Source organism: Aethalodelphis obliquidens, unplaced genomic scaffold, assembly GCF_003676395.1.
Source record: "Aethalodelphis obliquidens isolate GAN/ISIS:26980383/991018 unplaced genomic scaffold, ASM367639v1 scaffold9, whole genome shotgun sequence".
Classification (NCBI taxonomy): Eukaryota; Metazoa; Chordata; class Mammalia; order Artiodactyla; family Delphinidae; genus Aethalodelphis; species Aethalodelphis obliquidens.
Genome location: NW_020837953.1, coordinates 2,324,400 through 2,341,352, shown reverse-complemented (window position 1 = coordinate 2,341,352; position 16,953 = coordinate 2,324,400). Strand labels below are relative to the sequence as shown.

Genomic DNA, 16,953 nt, shown 5'->3' with positions numbered 1-16,953 from the left:
CTTACTAGTATATCTTGTGAAATTTTTGTGTAAGGAAATGCAGTCACAAACCACATTTTGACATTTGATAAAATATAGATAAGAATCCTAGCATTTATTTCAAGGTTATCTCAGGTTTGTCTTATAGTCTTTGACAATATAAAATTTATATTTAGTTTTTGCCTGTAAAATGTTACTGAAGCAAGTAGTCTATCCACATGACTTTTATATTTTCTGTTAAATTTTTTTAATCAGCCATTTTCTTGCACAGTTTTTAATGTCCTTATTTTAAACGAAATCTTTATAACCATTAATTTGAACTTGCATGTGATATTGAAGTGGTTTGGTTTATTTATTTATTTTTGCTCTAGCCCAGTTGTCAGGTAAGCACAACTCCAAAGGGAAGTGCTTTGCTAAACAAATTATAAGTTGAGTCAACTTCCTTAGTATATCAAATACTTAGAGCTGAACTACATTAAATATTATGCACAAAGCACAATTGGCCTGTAAGCTACAGAGCAGCTCAGAATTGTTCAATTATATTTAGAAAACCATTCTTTTTTTATACATTTTTCTGATATATAAAATAGTTTGATAATTCAGTTTGTCAAATTTGAAGCATTTTTATTTTGATGACTTTATAACGGAAGGGTTGAACTTTAGACAGTTTTAGGCCTGAGTCTGTCTCCAAAGTTCTCGCAAAGTTTATGATTTCTTTTCTCTGTCCCTCTCATTTTTTTTTAACCAATTGATAGTTCATTGGGAAGACTCATTTTACAGCCAGAATAACATTGTTATGTGTACTTACTAGTTTTTACACAGTAATGTTTAGTCTTTGTTATTATAGGGCTACCTCTGATAAAGCAAATAAACTGGAGTCAACAGTTGAGATATATCGTCAGAAGCTCCAAGATCTGAATGACCTTCGCAAGCAGGTGAAAACTTTACAGGAAACAAACATGATGTATATGCATAATACAGTCAGCCTAGAAGAAGAATTAAAGAAGGCAAATGCAGCACGTACACAATTAGAAACATACAAGAGACAGGTAAGAAAATATCTTGATTTTTTAAATCAGTAAAATTGAAGAGTTTAACTTTGAGTTATCTAAGTCTTACATTTTTGTTGGCTTCTGAGCTTGTATATTTTTTGGACATTTTTATTGTTTTATTAGTATTTCTGGTAACCAGTGATAAATGTCTAGAGAATGGAGTTATAGCCTAAAATATTCTCTTCTGCTGTTTATCAAACAACCTAGATAAACAGGGTAGAAGGCTGATATTTTTTTTTTGCTAAGTTATTATTTGTGTATTTTAAAACTTATGTTTATTCTTATCTACATGCCATTTCCACAAATTTTTTTTTTGTTGTTATATAAATTAACCAATTTTTATAGGCTAGCAACATCTCAAATGGTGGTGCTTTACTGGGCCTTCAGTTCCTTCAGTCCTCTGATGACAGACTTTACTGTGACAGCAGAAGTGGTATTGTAGGTCCAGGCACCACCAGCTACCGTTTTCATGCAGGAACCACAGTGCCAAATGCCCACAGCTCATCTCTTCATCTTGGTTTTGCCACAGAAGGAGCAAGTGTATTTGGCATGCTGGCTGATTTCAGTTTTCTTCACCATTTTCCTGAGGGAGGCACCATAATGGGTCCCGTATTTACCCACAATTCCAACCTTCTTGATGCGGTTAGCCACGTCGCTGCAACCTAGGACCAAGCCCAGAGAGTCCACAAATATTTAGAATTAGACTATAATCTTAGTATAAATTTTATTTCCAGTTTCTCATTTATTGAACTCTGAAAAGCTATCAATATTATATACTCTGATTTTGTACTTTTGTTTCCGATAAAAGGTTCAGGATCTTCACGTTAAACTTTCCTCTGAAACCAAAAGGGCGGACACACTAGCGTTTGAAATGAAGCGGCTTGAAGAAAAACACGAAGCTTTACTTAAGGAAAAAGAGGTAAACGTAAATATAATTGATATGTAATATGTATGTCTTGTTTTAGTTTTTAATACTGTCCTTGCTGTTTTAAGAATGGAAGTGATGTAATCCGTTCTTTCTCCAAATTGAAATTGGTGATATAAAAGAAAGTCTTGTAAACATTCTTTATGGGGTTTTGTAAGTTTCTTTCATATGGGAAGATGAAGTCACAGAGCCTAGGTCATGTCTCAGTGCATGCTTTCCAGCTCTAGACTGTCAGCTCCTTGAGAGCAAGGACCATAGATGCAATTTTTTACCAGCTTTATTAAGATATAATTTATATACCATAAATTTCACCCATTTAAAAGGTATAGTTTAATGGTGTTTAGTGTATTCACAAGGTTGTGAAACCATTATGACAATCAAATTTTAGAATACTGTCATCACTCCAAAAAGAGACCGTGTGCCCATTAGCAGTTACCCTGCATTCTGGCCTCCCGTTCCTCAGCCTTAGCAATCATTAATCTACTTGCTGTCTCTATAGATTATATGAATATAATATATGAATATAATATATATATAATATATTATACGAATATTATATATCTGAATATATAATCATACACTTTGTGGTTTTTGTGACTGGATTCCTTCATTTAGCATAATGCTTTCAAGGTTCAACCATGTTGTAGTGTGTGTCAGTACTTCATTTTTTTGCTGAATAATAATCCATTGTATGGATATACCACATTTTATTTATCTGTTCATCAGTGTATGGACATTGGGTTGTTTCCACTTTTTGCCTATTAAATGAATAATGTGGTTATGAACATTTATGTACAAGTTTTTATGTGGGCGTATGTTTTCTTTTTTTTTTTTAATATTTATTTTTTGGCTGCACTGGGTCTTAGTTGCAGCACGTGGGATCTTTCCTTGCAGCATGCGGGATCTTCATTGTAGGGCGCGGGCTTCTCTCTAGTTGCAGTGTGTGGGCTTCTCTCTAGTTGTGGTGCGCAGGCTCCAGAGCACACAGGCTCTCTAGTTGTGGCACGCGGGCTTAGTTGTTGTGTGGCATGTAGGATCTTAGTTCCCCGACCAGGGATCGAACTGGCGTCTCCTACATTGCAAGACAGATTTTCAAGCACTGGACCACCAGGGAAGTCCCTTCATTTCTTGAGTATATACCTAGGAATGGTATTGCTGGATCATATGGTAACTATGTTTAACTTTTTTAAGAACTACCAGACTTTTCTAAAGTGGATGAACCATTTTTCATTATCACCAGCAATTTGTAGATTCTAATTTCTCCACATCCTTGACTAAGTATATTAAATTTTAATTTTGGCTATCCTAGTGGATATGAAGTAGTATAGCATTATGGTTTTAATTTGTATTTCCCTAATGACTAATGATATTGAACATCTTTGCGTGTACTTATTGGCCATTTCTAATTATCTTTGAGAAATATCTCTTCAAATTATTTGCCCATGTTTTGTCATTTGCCTTTTTAATTTCAAGTTCTAAGAGTTCTTTATATATTCTGGATATAAGTCCCTTGTCAGATACATGATTTGCAAATATTTTCTCCCATTTTGTGGGTTGTCTTCTCCCTTTTTTTTTGATGGTATTTTTTTTGTAGCAGAGTAGTTTTTTTATTTGATGAAGTCAAGGTTATCTATTTTTTCTTTTGTTAGTTTTATGGTGGTGTTTCTATGAAACCATTGAATAACCTTAAGGTTGTAAAGATTTATTCCTATGTTTTCTTTTAAGAGTTTTATAGTTTTAGCTCTTATATTTACTCTGTGATCAATTTTGAATTAATTTTTTATGTGGTGTGAGATAGGTTTCTAACTCTATTCTTTTGTGTGTGTGTATTCAGTTGTCCCAGCACCATTTGTTGACAAGACTTGCCCCATTGAATTGTCTTGGTACCCTTGTTAAAAATCAATTGACCATGATACTGTAATGATGGATATACCTTTGTCAAAACTCATAAAAGTGAAACAGAAAGAATGAACCCTAATGTAAGCTATGTCCTTTAGTTAATAATAATATTATTATTATTATATTGGCTCATCATTTCTTACAGGTAACCACAATAATGAAAGATGTTAATAATAGAGAAAATTGGGGAATGGGGGGAGATGAGGGAATATATGGAAACTTTGTACTTTCTGTTCAGTTTTTCTGCAAAAAAGTGTATTTTTTTTTAAGTAAAAAAAAATCATTTGGCCATAAATATATGACTTTATTTCTGGACTTTTCTTTGTCATTGATGTGTATGTCTAGCTTTATGCTAGTAGCACACTGTCATGATTACTGGAGCTTTGTAGTAAGTTTTGAAATTGGAAAGTATGAGTTCTCCAACTTTGTTCTTCTTTTTAAAGCTATTGTTTTGGTTATTCTGGGTCCCTAGCATTTCATATGAATCTTAGGATCAGATTAGCAATTCCTGAAAAATAGCCAGATTGAGATATTGATAGGGATTGCCTGAATTTGTTGATCAGTTTGGAAATCTGGCCACCTTAATAGCATTAACTTTCTGATCCATGACTGTAGGATAACATTCCATTTATTTAGGTCTTTAGCTTCTTTCAACAATGTTTTTTAGTTTTCCTTGTACAAGACTGCACCTTTTAAAGCTTTATTCATGAGTGTTTTATTCTTTTTGTTACCATTATAAATGAAATTATTTTTTCAGTTTCATGTTTGGATTTTTCAATGCTAATGTATAGAAATACAATTGATTTTTGAACACTGATCTTGTATTTTGCATCCTTGTTGGACTCACTTAGTATTTCTAATAGTTTTTAGTAGATTCTTTAGGATTTTCTATATAGAAGATCAGGACATCTGCAAATACAAGTAGTTTTACTTCTTCCTTTGCAATCTGGATGCCTTTTATTTCCTTTTCTTGTCAAATTGTTCTGGCTAGAACCTCCAGTACTTTGTTGAATAGAAATGGCAAGGGTGGATATCCTTCTCTTGTTTCTGATATTAGGGAGAAAGCATTCACTCTTTCATCATTATGTATGTTACTAGCTGTGGGTTTTGTTTGTAGATGCCCTCTATCAGGTTGAAGAAGTTTCATTTTATTCCTAGTTTGTTGCATGTTTTTATCCTGAAAAGTTTTTGGATTTTGTCATCTGCTTTTTCTGGGTCAGTGAGATGATGTGTGGTTTTTGTCTTTTATTGTATTAATGTGGTATATTACACTGATTTTTGATATTAAATCAGTTTGCATTCTTGAGGTAAATTCCACTTGGTCATAGGGTATAATCCTTTTTATATATTGCTAGATCCAATTTGCTAGTATTTTGTTGAGTGTTTTCCCATCTATATTATAAGAGATATTGGTTGGTAGTTCTTTTGATGTCATTGCCTGGTTTTGGTATCAAGATGATACCACACAGAATGAGTTGAAAATTTTTTCCTGCTTTTTAGGTTTTAGCTCACTTGAAGTCTTTATCTAGTGTGTCCACCCACTAGGGTCATCTCATTGACTTTTTCTGTTAACTGTTTGTCTTTTTTTTTCCTGCATTGGGACTGTCCTGTTTCTTTGCATGTTTCATACTTTTTTTGAAAATATGACCTTTAAAATAATATAATATTTCAACTCTGGAAATCCAGATTTTCCTTCAACCTCAGAGTTTGTTATTATTGCTGTTTTTTTTAGTGACTCTTTTGGACTAATTCTATAAAATCTTCTTTCTTTGTAATGTTCAACCACTGAATTCTCTGCTCAGTTACCATTGAGATCAGTTAATGATTAGTCAGATATTTCCATAGATGCCTTGAGCCAATAACTCTCCCAACCTTTGCCAAAGGACTCAGTGTGTATTTTGGAAAACGTCTTCAATTCTTAGGCAATTTAAAACTCTGCCTTTGCCTTTATTTCCTATTTGCACAGGGCCTCAAGTTTATCCAGAGCTGAGACATTGGGGCCCTCTCAGGTCTTTTCTGGGCATGCACACAACTCTGTATATAGCTGGCCTCCTGGATCTCCAGGGATATGTCAGAACTTTTCTAAGTCCTCTATGGATTTCTTGTTTCTCAGCTCTTCCTTGTAAGGTTTTGGCAAGGCTCTTGTTTGCCCTAACTGGCATCACAGCCTCCAGCAGCTATAGTGAAAACAATTGCTGATGATTGTTTTTGACAAATCAGTCAATGAAAAGTATGACTGGGGCTTCTCCAGGATGCTTCTAGACAGACCAGATAGTGACAGTTCTCTAAGCATGGGGCTTTTTTAGGAGGAGTTTCATATCCGGTCTGACCATTCTGGTGGTGGCTAAGCTGCTGTTTTTCAAAGCCATAGAAATTGAGAGGGAATTCTCTGGTGGTACAGTGGTTAAGACTCAGTACTTTCACTGCCGTGGGCCTGAGTTCAGTCCCTCGTCGGGGAACTAAGCCGTGTGGTGCGGCCAAAACAAAAAACAGGAACAAAGCTACAAAGATTGAAAGTCTGCTGGTTTTCAAGGCTACTCCAGAGTTGGGGAGAGGGTGATAGTAGTAAGAATAGTTAAAAGAACAAAAAGCTCCCTGTTCTGAGATTTAACAGAGTTTCTTTAACAAGTGCTCCTCAGATCATGGCCGACCCTTGGTTAATTTTCAGAGTTCTGGAAAAGTTGATTTTGACAAATTAGCTAGTGTTTGAATTGCATTTATGAAGGAACAGATTTATAGGGGTCCTCATGCCTGACTGTAGTTATAGTTTATAGTGTTCATGTTCAGAGATTCCTACGGCATCTGTGCACTCTGGCCTAAGGACCCTTGGAGTCAGGACCCTTGGACCCTAACCAATTTACTGTGAGGTTGATTTGAACCACATAATGGACTAAGTAGAGTTTTGTTTACTGATTTGAAATATAACATTTAAAATATGATTTTATGTTAAAGTACTTTTCAAGTTCCGGGAAAATCATTTAAACATGAGCCTTTTGTACAGAGTGTAGAAATTTGTCATTGGCTGTCAGCTGTAAAATAAAATAGCCAATGTTATGAAGTCCTAGCATGCTATCCCTAGGAAATAATGTTTTTCCACAAATTCATACTTCCAGTATGCTACTTAGAGTAATAGAAGGAAATAACAAGTCTCCAGCATCTCTTACACACCAGACTATAGTCTAGATATTAGACAAACTTTATCTCATTCGCTACTCAGAACACCTTTGCAGGGGCTTATGAATCAGTATTCTCATTTTGATGATAAAGATCTAAAGCCAAAGAATCAATAACTTGCCTTAGATAGTATAGCTGGAAATAGTGAAACTGAATTCGGGGCACGATCTATTTGCCTCCAAAGTCCATGTACTTTAATTACTCTACAGTTGCATATTTGTGCTCTGTTGCATAATTACATTCATTTGGTTCAAAGATAAACTATCTAATGGGGAAAATCACAAGCTTTGTGTTGTATAAAGTATTATTTATGTGATTTATACAAGAGAAATTACCCCTTAGCACTAAAACTAAAACATTGTCATTTTTAATTAAGGAACAATTATCAAATTAAATTAAGATAAATTATTCTAAGCATAAATTAAATTGCCTGTGGGCAGAATTAAATATTTTGCTTATATAAACAATTCTTTTTTAGAGACTAATAGAACAGCTTGATACTCTGAAAGAAACAAATGAAGAGCTTCGATGTTCACAAGTACAACAGGATCACCTAAACCAAACAGGTGAATTTTGTTGCATTTAGAAAAGGTTTTTGTAATGGTAGATATACTGAAATGTTAATCTATTTTTTTGTTGCTGATGTTGTTTAGATGCATCTGCTACAAAAAGCTATGAGAATCTTGCTGCTGAGATTATGCCAGTGGAATATAGGTAAACTTGTTTTTATTAATTGATAACCCATACTTAATATTAGAAACGTGATTTCTTCTTCCTTTTGTAAATTTCTAAGCCTTTAACATTTTCCATTTTACGAGTCATAGGGCTTGAAAATTACTTTGTATCATGCTTATGCTTTCTAAATCAGATTGTTATTGCTACTATGGAAGCTTAAAAATTTACCAGAAATAAAATTTCACTTACTAGCTGAATAACATATTCTAGTTTATATAATACAGCCTTTATTGTGTTTAACTTATTTTTTTATCCTTAATCTCTTTGGTAATACTTTAAAATGACAGCTATTGAGTGGACAGGAATTTCCTCTTTTAAACACTAAGGAAAACCTTTTTAATACTTGGCATTCAGATCCACACTGGTGAAGAAAATAGGAGAGGAGCTGTCAATTGCAGGAGGATTAAGCTGGAGTTAAACAAAATACAAATTTTAGAAGTTCCTCTTGACCTAACTTTAATTTTGGTATTTTACCGCTATGTTTACTTCTAGGTATTTGACTAATCTGGTATAAAATTTTCTTTTCCTTTTTTGTGGCAACAGTTTTATTTGTTAATTACTTCTAATTCTACTCTTTATTTAAACAGCTTTATTGAGATATAATTCACCCGTTTACAAATATACAGTTCAGTGGTTTTTAGTGTAATCACAGAGTTGTATAACCATCATCACTATCTAGTTTTAGAACATTTTCATCCTCCACAAAAGATACCCTGTACCTATTAGCAGCCATTCCCCATTCCTGCCTCCCCTCCATCGCCAGCTCCAGGCAACCAGTAATCTACTCTGTCTCTATGGATTTGCTTATTGTGGACATTTCATATACATGGAATCATACAATATGTGTCCTTTTGTGAGTGACTTCTTTCACTTTGCATAATGTTTATAAAGTTGTTGATTTTCAATTTGTTCAGCTTTTTGCTGTTAAGATAGAGCTCCTTACATGCTGGGCTGGAAACTAACTTGCACTTTTTAGTTAGTAATATCCAGTGATATTAATCATTTAAAAATAGCCATTTTTTAAAGTGATGGTTCTGGCATTCAGGAGAACAAATATTGTGATTAATTAAAATTAGTTGCTTTTGGGGAATGGAATTTAGGAGGGCAGCAGGTAGGAAGCATTACTTTTTAATTTAATACCATTCCTATCATTTGCATTTTTAAAAACATGTATGTAAACCTTTAATAAAAATTTTTTCTAAAAACAAAAATTCTAGAGACACTCATATGACTGTCATTATCATAAAAGTATACTTAAAAATTTAAAGCAAACTGTAGTTTCTTAAATCTACTGCTTTTTATTTATATGTTTTCTAAGGATGTGCTATATATTACCTTTAGTGTGAATAGTTTCTAAATTATCAAAGTAAAATAATTCATATCATCTCTTAGGGATTTACATAATAAACATTTATTGACATATAATCTTATACCTTTACCTTTAAAAACTTACCATTTGTTTTTTTGAGACATAGTACTACAATGCACAGTTTTTTCTTAAGAACTTTCAGAAGCTTTGGTAACGTTTCAAAATGACAGCTAGCGAGTGGACAGGAATTTTCTTTTTTAAAAAGCAAAGAATTTAAAAAACTCTTATACTTAAAAAAATTGTTTTTAATTGCTTTTTAACATCAGGGAGGTGTTTATTCGACTGCAACATGAAAATAAGATGCTTCGATTACAGCAGGAAGGTACTGAGAATGAACGTATTGAAGAACTTCAGGAACAGCTGGAACAGAAGCACCGCAAGATGAATGAATTGGAAACTGAGCAGAGGTGACTGACACACTCCTTCATAATTGATAGTCATAGAGATTTAATTACCTAACCACAGAATCTTGATTCGCAGAAGTGGAAGATATTGTAGTTCCAATAATTAGGATTTGCACAAGTTTCGATTTTTGTTTTTTCATCTCTCACTACCCACTATTTTTAGCAGACTTTGTTAAAGCAAGTTGTTTATTCTTGAATTTCATTTAGATGTCTTCACAAATGACAAAAAATTAACAGATGAATAAATGACAATCTGGTTTTCAGCTGGAGTCTTGTGCATAGATGGTACGTAGATTGTGGAGTCAAATTTGAATTCCACCTCTACTTAAACTGGGCAAGTTACTTAAATTCACACTTAGTGTCCTCGGCTATAAATTGGAGATGACACCTATTTGCAGGTTCTTATGAAGATTACAGATAATGTGTTTAAAGCAAGTGGTGTACTTATCTGATATCAATGAGGTGTTCAAAAATTATAATGTTTAAAAAAAATAACGTTTATATGGTGCTTACTAGTACCAGGCACTTTTCTAAGCACTTTTTAATATTAACTCAGTAAATTCTCACAATAACTCTATGAAGTAGTAACTATAATTACCTCTTTTTTTATGGACAAGGAAGCTGAGGTGCAAGGTGTAACTTGCCCAAAGTTACACAGCTAGTAAGTTCTGGATCCTGCATTTGAACCCTCTGTCAATCTGACTTCAGAGTCTGTGCTCTTTAACCACTTTGCTAACCTGCCTCTTACAATAGCATACTGACAATGAAGGTATTTGGATTTATCTGACCTACCTTTATTGGATCTTAGAGACCACCAGGAATTTTAAAGACACTTGAACCTTGTCTCTCAACTTGTATGTATACTATTACATCAACTGCAGTTAAAAGAAAAATAATGTTTTAGCTTTCTGAAGAGACCATTAAATATTGCTGTTTTATATGGTTCAATATCAGCACTGGAGATCCTAAGTTTCAGCTGTTAATATAGGAAGATAGACATGTGAATAGATAATTATTATGTGATAACTGTAATATTGGAAAAATGGAGTGTCATGATGGGCAGGTGTGTTGTGTCATATATATATGAAGAGAGAAAGTCAGACAGATAGTAACTCTCTCTCTCTTGCTGGTAACTTCAATGGCAGTAATGATTAAGCAGGGTTTTTTGTTTTTTTGTTTTCTTTGACTGGAGTATAACTGCTTTACAGTGTTGTGTTAGTTTCTGCTGTACAACAGAGTGAATCAGCTATACGTATACATACATCCCCTCCCTCTTAGACCTCCCTTCCACCCCACCCCCATCCCATCCACCTTTAATGAGATTTTGCCAAGTTAAAAAGCTGCAGTAGTTGCTAGTGCCAATCTCTTTAGTTGAAATAAAAGTCATGAAGAAATGGTTGGAAAATGGTGGCCTTCCTCTTCTCCCAACACCCTGTGAAATCTGAAACAAGAAATGGAAACCTAATTTCCATTCATTAAAAATACAACTGAAGGAAAACTGAGCTAGTTTTCTGATTTTTATACCAGTGAGTACAGTGCAGAAACGTTATGCTTTGCCGCTGACTCATTAAGAACCTTAAATTTTTAAATGTGGGCATGTATGCTTTCAGGATAAAAATGTCTTTTTTTAAAGAATATTTCCTTGAAAGTAGGCTATTATACCATATATTATACCTAGCCACAGATAATTGTTCAGCTTTGGTTATTGCTATTAAATGTATACATTATGAGTTAAATTGCGTAAATGCACCTTTATAGATCCTTAACTACTTTGACTTTCAGTACAAATAAACACGTGTGATTCATCTTATAATAGGCTGAGCAAAGAACAAATTCGAGAATTGCAGCAGCAGATTGAGGACCTCCAGAAGTCTCTGCAAGAACAAGGCTCCAAGTCTGAAGGAGAAAGTGTAAGTAACTTAAAAGTTATGATAATTCTGTTGTGTATGGACTCTCTGTAATAGGTCCTGATGTCCAAATTAATCTTGTCCTTGAAAGTGCTACCCTTATCATTGGGGGTGCCCTTAAATACCGTATATATATGCATAACAGATGCAGTGATTTTGGCAACTTGAAGCCTATAAATTGATCATATGGATTGGAAGGTGATTTCTATCTGTCCTACTTTAACAGCTACCCTTAAGTTCATGGTAATTCCTGATTGGGAGCATGCTACAATTGAGGCCTTCACAGTTTTGCTGGGATCCCAACAGGACTGGCCTGAGAAAACCCTAGTGAGAGTAATCTGCAGTCAGAATAGAGGAAAAGAGAGAATGAGAAAGTGATTTCTACCAAAAGAACATTCAAGAAGTAGGTCACATCAACCTCCAAAGGACAGAAATCTTAAAGCAGTCTTGAAGTACATCACCCCTTATTTCTTCCCTCCTTTTATACAGACTCATGGCCTTGCCATTTTTCATGGTTTTTGATGGCAAACAATTGTGAGGGCAGAGGTAAGAGGACTTAAAAAAGATCAAACAGCCTAAATCTGAATAGAACTAGCGATGTTTATATAGTTCAGTCTCTATATACAGAGAGGAGAAGAAGTAATAATTGAGGGAGGAATGTATTTAACTAAAACAACAACAAAAAGATAGGGCTGATGTCATACTTGACACATTGGACCTGTCTTCAAGACCACACAAGTATTACAGCAAATATTTTCCTGTTTCCATTGGGAAGTGTGACAGAAACTGAATATCTGCCCTTGATTCTTTTGCACTTGCCATCCTATTTTCATGCTTTTCAGTATAGACTAAATCCTTCCTTAATCTAGTGTCCCTTATACTTCTTTTATAGCCTAGCATTTAAGCTAAAATTAGGACTCAGGGCCATATTCTTGTTAATATCCCTTGTAAGGAGGTGTGTTTCTGTTGTGTTAGCAACCTGTGTAGCTCATTCTCAGTCTGGACTTGCAACTAGCAAACTTACAGAATGAGAGCAAAGCACAGGTGGGCTGGCCCACAGACCATTCTTTCCTCTTCTTTTCTGCCACAGCTTGCATCTCAAACAGTCCCCCAAGAGAATTATTTGATGAAAGTTTGGCATTTGGAAAATATAAATAGACTTTGTAAAATAGTATGGATGAGCAGAGATTTTTTTGAACTAATATATTAGAGAGAAAATGAACAACATTGAAATGGGAGTTGGATCCATAAACTCAAATTAAAGAATTGCTTTCTTTCTCCACAAAGACTTCAAAATACTAAATGGGCTTTGTGCCAATAGCTCCTCAGTGGGCTATGCTATTGGGAGTCTAGGAAGCAAAATGAAAGACAAAATGTTCATTTCAACAAAAAGCCCTTTTTATTGACTATAACATACATACAAAAAAGTATGTTGTGTATGTGCATTGTGTATGTGTGTGTGTGCATATTTCCTAGCTCTGCTCATGGAAAAGGCTTAGAAACAATCCCAATAAGCATGCTTGAAACTGAGCGGGACGCTGTAGGGCCCTCCCAGGTACAAAAGTCTTTCTCTGTCTCCCATTTCATGTTTTAAGGAAAAAGGCTTTGGCCTCCTAGACCTTACCTGAGTTCTAAAGGGCAGATTCAAACAGTTACTAATTAGGGAAGGGAGGGAATGCAGAAACAGAGGAGGAGCGATCAAGAAACAACAGTGCAGATGAAGCATGGTCCTGGTTCCTCCTCAAAGGATATACATAACAATATATCTCTGAGTTCTTCTACAGGAACTAAGATCCCCACCCAGGTGGAGGATGGTAACTTCAGGCTGAGCACATGATTTCTAGAGCACTGCCCTGTTACCTCACCACCAACCAATCAGAGAAAGGTCATGCACCCTGCAGCCCTCCCTCAAAATTTTGCCTATAAAAACTCTTTCCTGAAAACCATCAGGGAGTTCAGGCTTTTTGAGCATAGGCTGCCCATTCTCCTTGCTTGGCCCTTCCATAAAACTTTTTCTGTTCCAAAAAAAAAAAGATAGGGCTAGATGTGTGTTAGATATTGATTGGATAGAATGTTAGGTAACTATACTTGTATTGATGAGGGAGAGTAAATAAAGAGATGAAAAGGAAGATTGGAAGGGTTGAGTTTTCTTTCTGTCTTTTATATGCTTTATATGATTTTCTCTTTTTTCCCTGGGGGCTTGGAAAATAGAAATCATCTCATGCATGGCAGCATCTCATATGTGCATATATACAGTATTGTAACCTCTCTAATACAAATTTTTTTAAGCCACATTAAAAAATATTTTTAAATGGGATCATTTTGGGGTAGTACATTTTGGATTGCAGTGTTTTAAGGATTTTAAATTTATCTTTTTAAAAAAATTTATTGGTGTCCAAATTACATTTTAGATTATATATTTTAAACTCTTCAAACTATTTGGTAAATGATACAGAACTAGTATTGCAATCTAAATTCCTTTTTGCAATCTAATTCCTAAGTTCTTTTAAAGAGGAAATTTTGTGTTTTAAATTTTATTTTTTAACAAAATCCAATTGCTTCATTTTGATGTTAATATTGAAAGTGCTTGCATTTATAATGATAAAGTTTTATTATAGAGATAATTTTTGTTCATTAAGTCTATTCTTTAGTGAAGGTCTAAAATCCTAAAATTTGTGTTTTAGATGGATGATTCTTTAGGAGTTTAAATGTTTGATACTCCTCAATATATCACATTCAGCTTGCATTTGCTATTTTCCTTTGAGTTCAAATTTTATTTTCATTGTATTCAAAAATATGAAGTATTTTTCTTTCTGCTATTATACTTACTCTTCCTAATTTAATTTCCTATTCTCTCTTTCTTCTTTGAAGTAAGAATATACCTAAAATTTCCTGTTTTTAAAAGTATGTTATTAGAAATACAAATTTTTAAAACATTTATAATTTTATATAGTATCCCTTCAAAAGGAGGTAAAGAGATTTCAATGTCTGGAAAACTTACCTTTGTCACAATAGTTATCTTACAGCAACTTTTTCTAATTTTTATAGTCCAGCAAACTAAAGCAGAAGTTGGAAGCTCATATGTAAGTAAAACTGATTTTCATTTCAAATATGAGAGGGGAAGGGTTTTAAAAGCTTCTGAAGTTATTAATATCCTTTTCTGATTTTGTTTATTAAAAGTAAAAACGCTGATGCCAATTCAGTGTTCACCACTGCTATCAAAAGTGAAAGGAAGAACATGGTAAAAGGGTCAGCCTACCTGCTCATGATCCCAAACTCCTACATTTTTTTATCGCTAATGTCGTTTGAAGAGTTTATAAAGCAGACAACTGTCAGAACTAGATTATGTGGAAGTGTGGGATGTTTAACCTATAAAATATTTAACTTTCTTAGGAAGCAAGGGTGGCCAGGGGAAAACTGTAAAATTTTTGGCACCCACCATGTGTCAGGCAGTTTACATCCTCATAACCAACCCCTAGAATATTTGGCAGGTATTATTCCCATTTCACAGATGAAGAAACTGAGGATCAGAAAGTGACTTTCCCACAGTCCACAAATGTTATGTGGCAGAAACCAGTTTTCATTCTTAGGTCTGTTTGGCTCCAAAGCTCCATGCTCTTTCCACTACTTAGGGAAAAACTAACGGAGGTCCATGAAGAATTACAGAAGAAACAAGAGCTCATTGAAGACCTCCAGCCAGATGTAAACCAGAATGGTAGGTATTTGTAAAAATCTGGATCAGACTTTATGTAAAGACTTGACTCTTTTAGTTGAAGGATGCAAGAACTGTGTATATAAGTCTTCAGGCAATGCAGATACGTACATTGCAAATAAGAATCATAATAATTTTTAGTGATTTAAGTAATTAATAAATGATCATATCCTAAAGCAAAAAAAGGTAAATCTAATAAAATGACCTGATATATAGGAGTATCAAACATTGTAAAATATAATAAAATTAATACTATGGAAGTGTAAATAAAATAATTTATAATCAGATTAAAATGAACTTCAAACATTGTAGAAAGAATGCTTTATTTTGTGATGGTTGTGCTTACATTGTAAGGTGTATTTGCTCAATGAAATACTTGATAGAAGGGAGAAAAATAACTCAGTAAAGCAGATTAGAGATATTTTTTAAGAAAAAATAATACAAAATGATCAGGGATGTATTGGGTGTAGTTCAAAAGTTTTAGATAAGAATTGACTACAAAGAAGAAATGAAATGTTTCTCTTCTAAGTTCTCATTATCAGTCTTTAGAAAATATATATTTTTTTATGTGAGGAGGGAGTACTTTAAATTGCTCGTTTCATTTTCTTTTCAATAACAGTACAAAAGATCAACGAACTTGAAGCTGCTCTTCAGAAGAAAGATGAAGATATGAAAGCAATGGAGGAAAGATACAAAATGTACTTGGAGAAAGCAAGAAATGTGAGTAGCTTATCTTTCAGGGTTTTAGTCTTTGTGAGTTGGGTTCTAATTGGACCTATCCCACCTCTTCTTGGATCTATGTCACATCGCTTTGCTCCCCACTACCCTGCCTTGCCAGTCAGGTTCCTGGTGCGTCTCCACCTCAGTCCTCATGTTCTTTCCCTCTCACTCATCAGCATCAGAAAATACTACGCATGGCTTCATAGGGACAGTTAAATATTGATTGTAGTGACCTCATATAGAGAAAATGACTACTGTAAGGCATGTAATCTTTAGCTCTTACAGTGAACATTTGCCTTTGTGAAAATTGAGCTTTGCAAACTTGTTTAAATTGTTTTAGCATTAAGTCTGTATTAGACAGTTAATGTTCTAAATGTTCACCAAACTTGTTTAAATTGTTTTAGCATTAAGTCTGTATTAGACAGTTAATGTCTAAATGTTCACCAGACTAATTATTCTTTTCCTTATTTCATACTTTTTCTTAAATATCTGTAAGTACTGTTCTCATAAAGTCTTTTATTTCCATGAATATATTTTCCTAATTAACTGTAAGTATTCTCAAAGAATGTTAATGTGCCCTTTTCTAGTTACTGAATAAAAGAAGAGAATTTTATGACAGAGCCTTAAAATACTGCTAACATGTCTTCCCTTGTTATGTTTAAGTTTTTTATTTATTAAGGTGTAAATAGTACCTGCAGTAACAGGTACGCCCCAAGATCTCAAGGCTTAGCAAGATAGAAGTTCCCTTCTTTCTTTTTTTTTTTTTTTTTTTGTGGCACGTGGGCCTCTCACTGCTGTGGCCTCTCCCGTTGTGGATGGAGCACAGGCTCTGGACGCGCAGGCTCAGCGGCCATAGCTCACGGGCCCAGCTGCTCTGCGCCATGTGGGATCTTCCCGGACCGGGGCACGAACCCATGTCCCCTGCATCGGCAGGCGGACTCTCAACCACTGTGCCACCAGGGAAGCCCAGAAGTTCCCTTCTTGATCACATGAAGTTCAGTCGTCAGTGTGGGAGGGGCCATACTCTATGCAGTCATTCAGAGCCCCCAACTGACGAAGGGTCAGCCTTCTTCACTA

At 34.5% G+C, this 16,953-nt stretch overlaps 1 protein-coding gene and 1 pseudogene across 2 annotated transcripts in view; one reads left to right on the top strand and one right to left on the bottom strand.

The window, feature by feature from the left end:
- The window catches only part of HOOK1 (hook microtubule tethering protein 1), a 65,113-nt gene that overhangs the window by 41,164 nt on the left and 6,996 nt on the right, over nucleotides 1-16,953 (top strand). For both annotated transcript variants that reach the window (XM_027108359.1, XM_027108358.1), the window contains 9 exons: nucleotides 827-1,028; nucleotides 1,840-1,950; nucleotides 7,508-7,595; nucleotides 7,683-7,743; nucleotides 9,400-9,540; nucleotides 11,354-11,447; nucleotides 14,493-14,527; nucleotides 15,077-15,159; nucleotides 15,776-15,876. In XM_027108359.1, the coding sequence (XP_026964160.1) occupies nucleotides 827-1,028; nucleotides 1,840-1,950; nucleotides 7,508-7,595; nucleotides 7,683-7,743; nucleotides 9,400-9,540; nucleotides 11,354-11,447; nucleotides 14,493-14,527; nucleotides 15,077-15,159; nucleotides 15,776-15,876 (916 nt within the window). The remainder of the gene's footprint in view (nucleotides 1-826; nucleotides 1,029-1,839; nucleotides 1,951-7,507; nucleotides 7,596-7,682; nucleotides 7,744-9,399; nucleotides 9,541-11,353; nucleotides 11,448-14,492; nucleotides 14,528-15,076; nucleotides 15,160-15,775; nucleotides 15,877-16,953) is intronic.
- LOC113622353 (60S ribosomal protein L37a-like) lies at nucleotides 1,392-1,721 on the bottom strand (annotated as a pseudogene).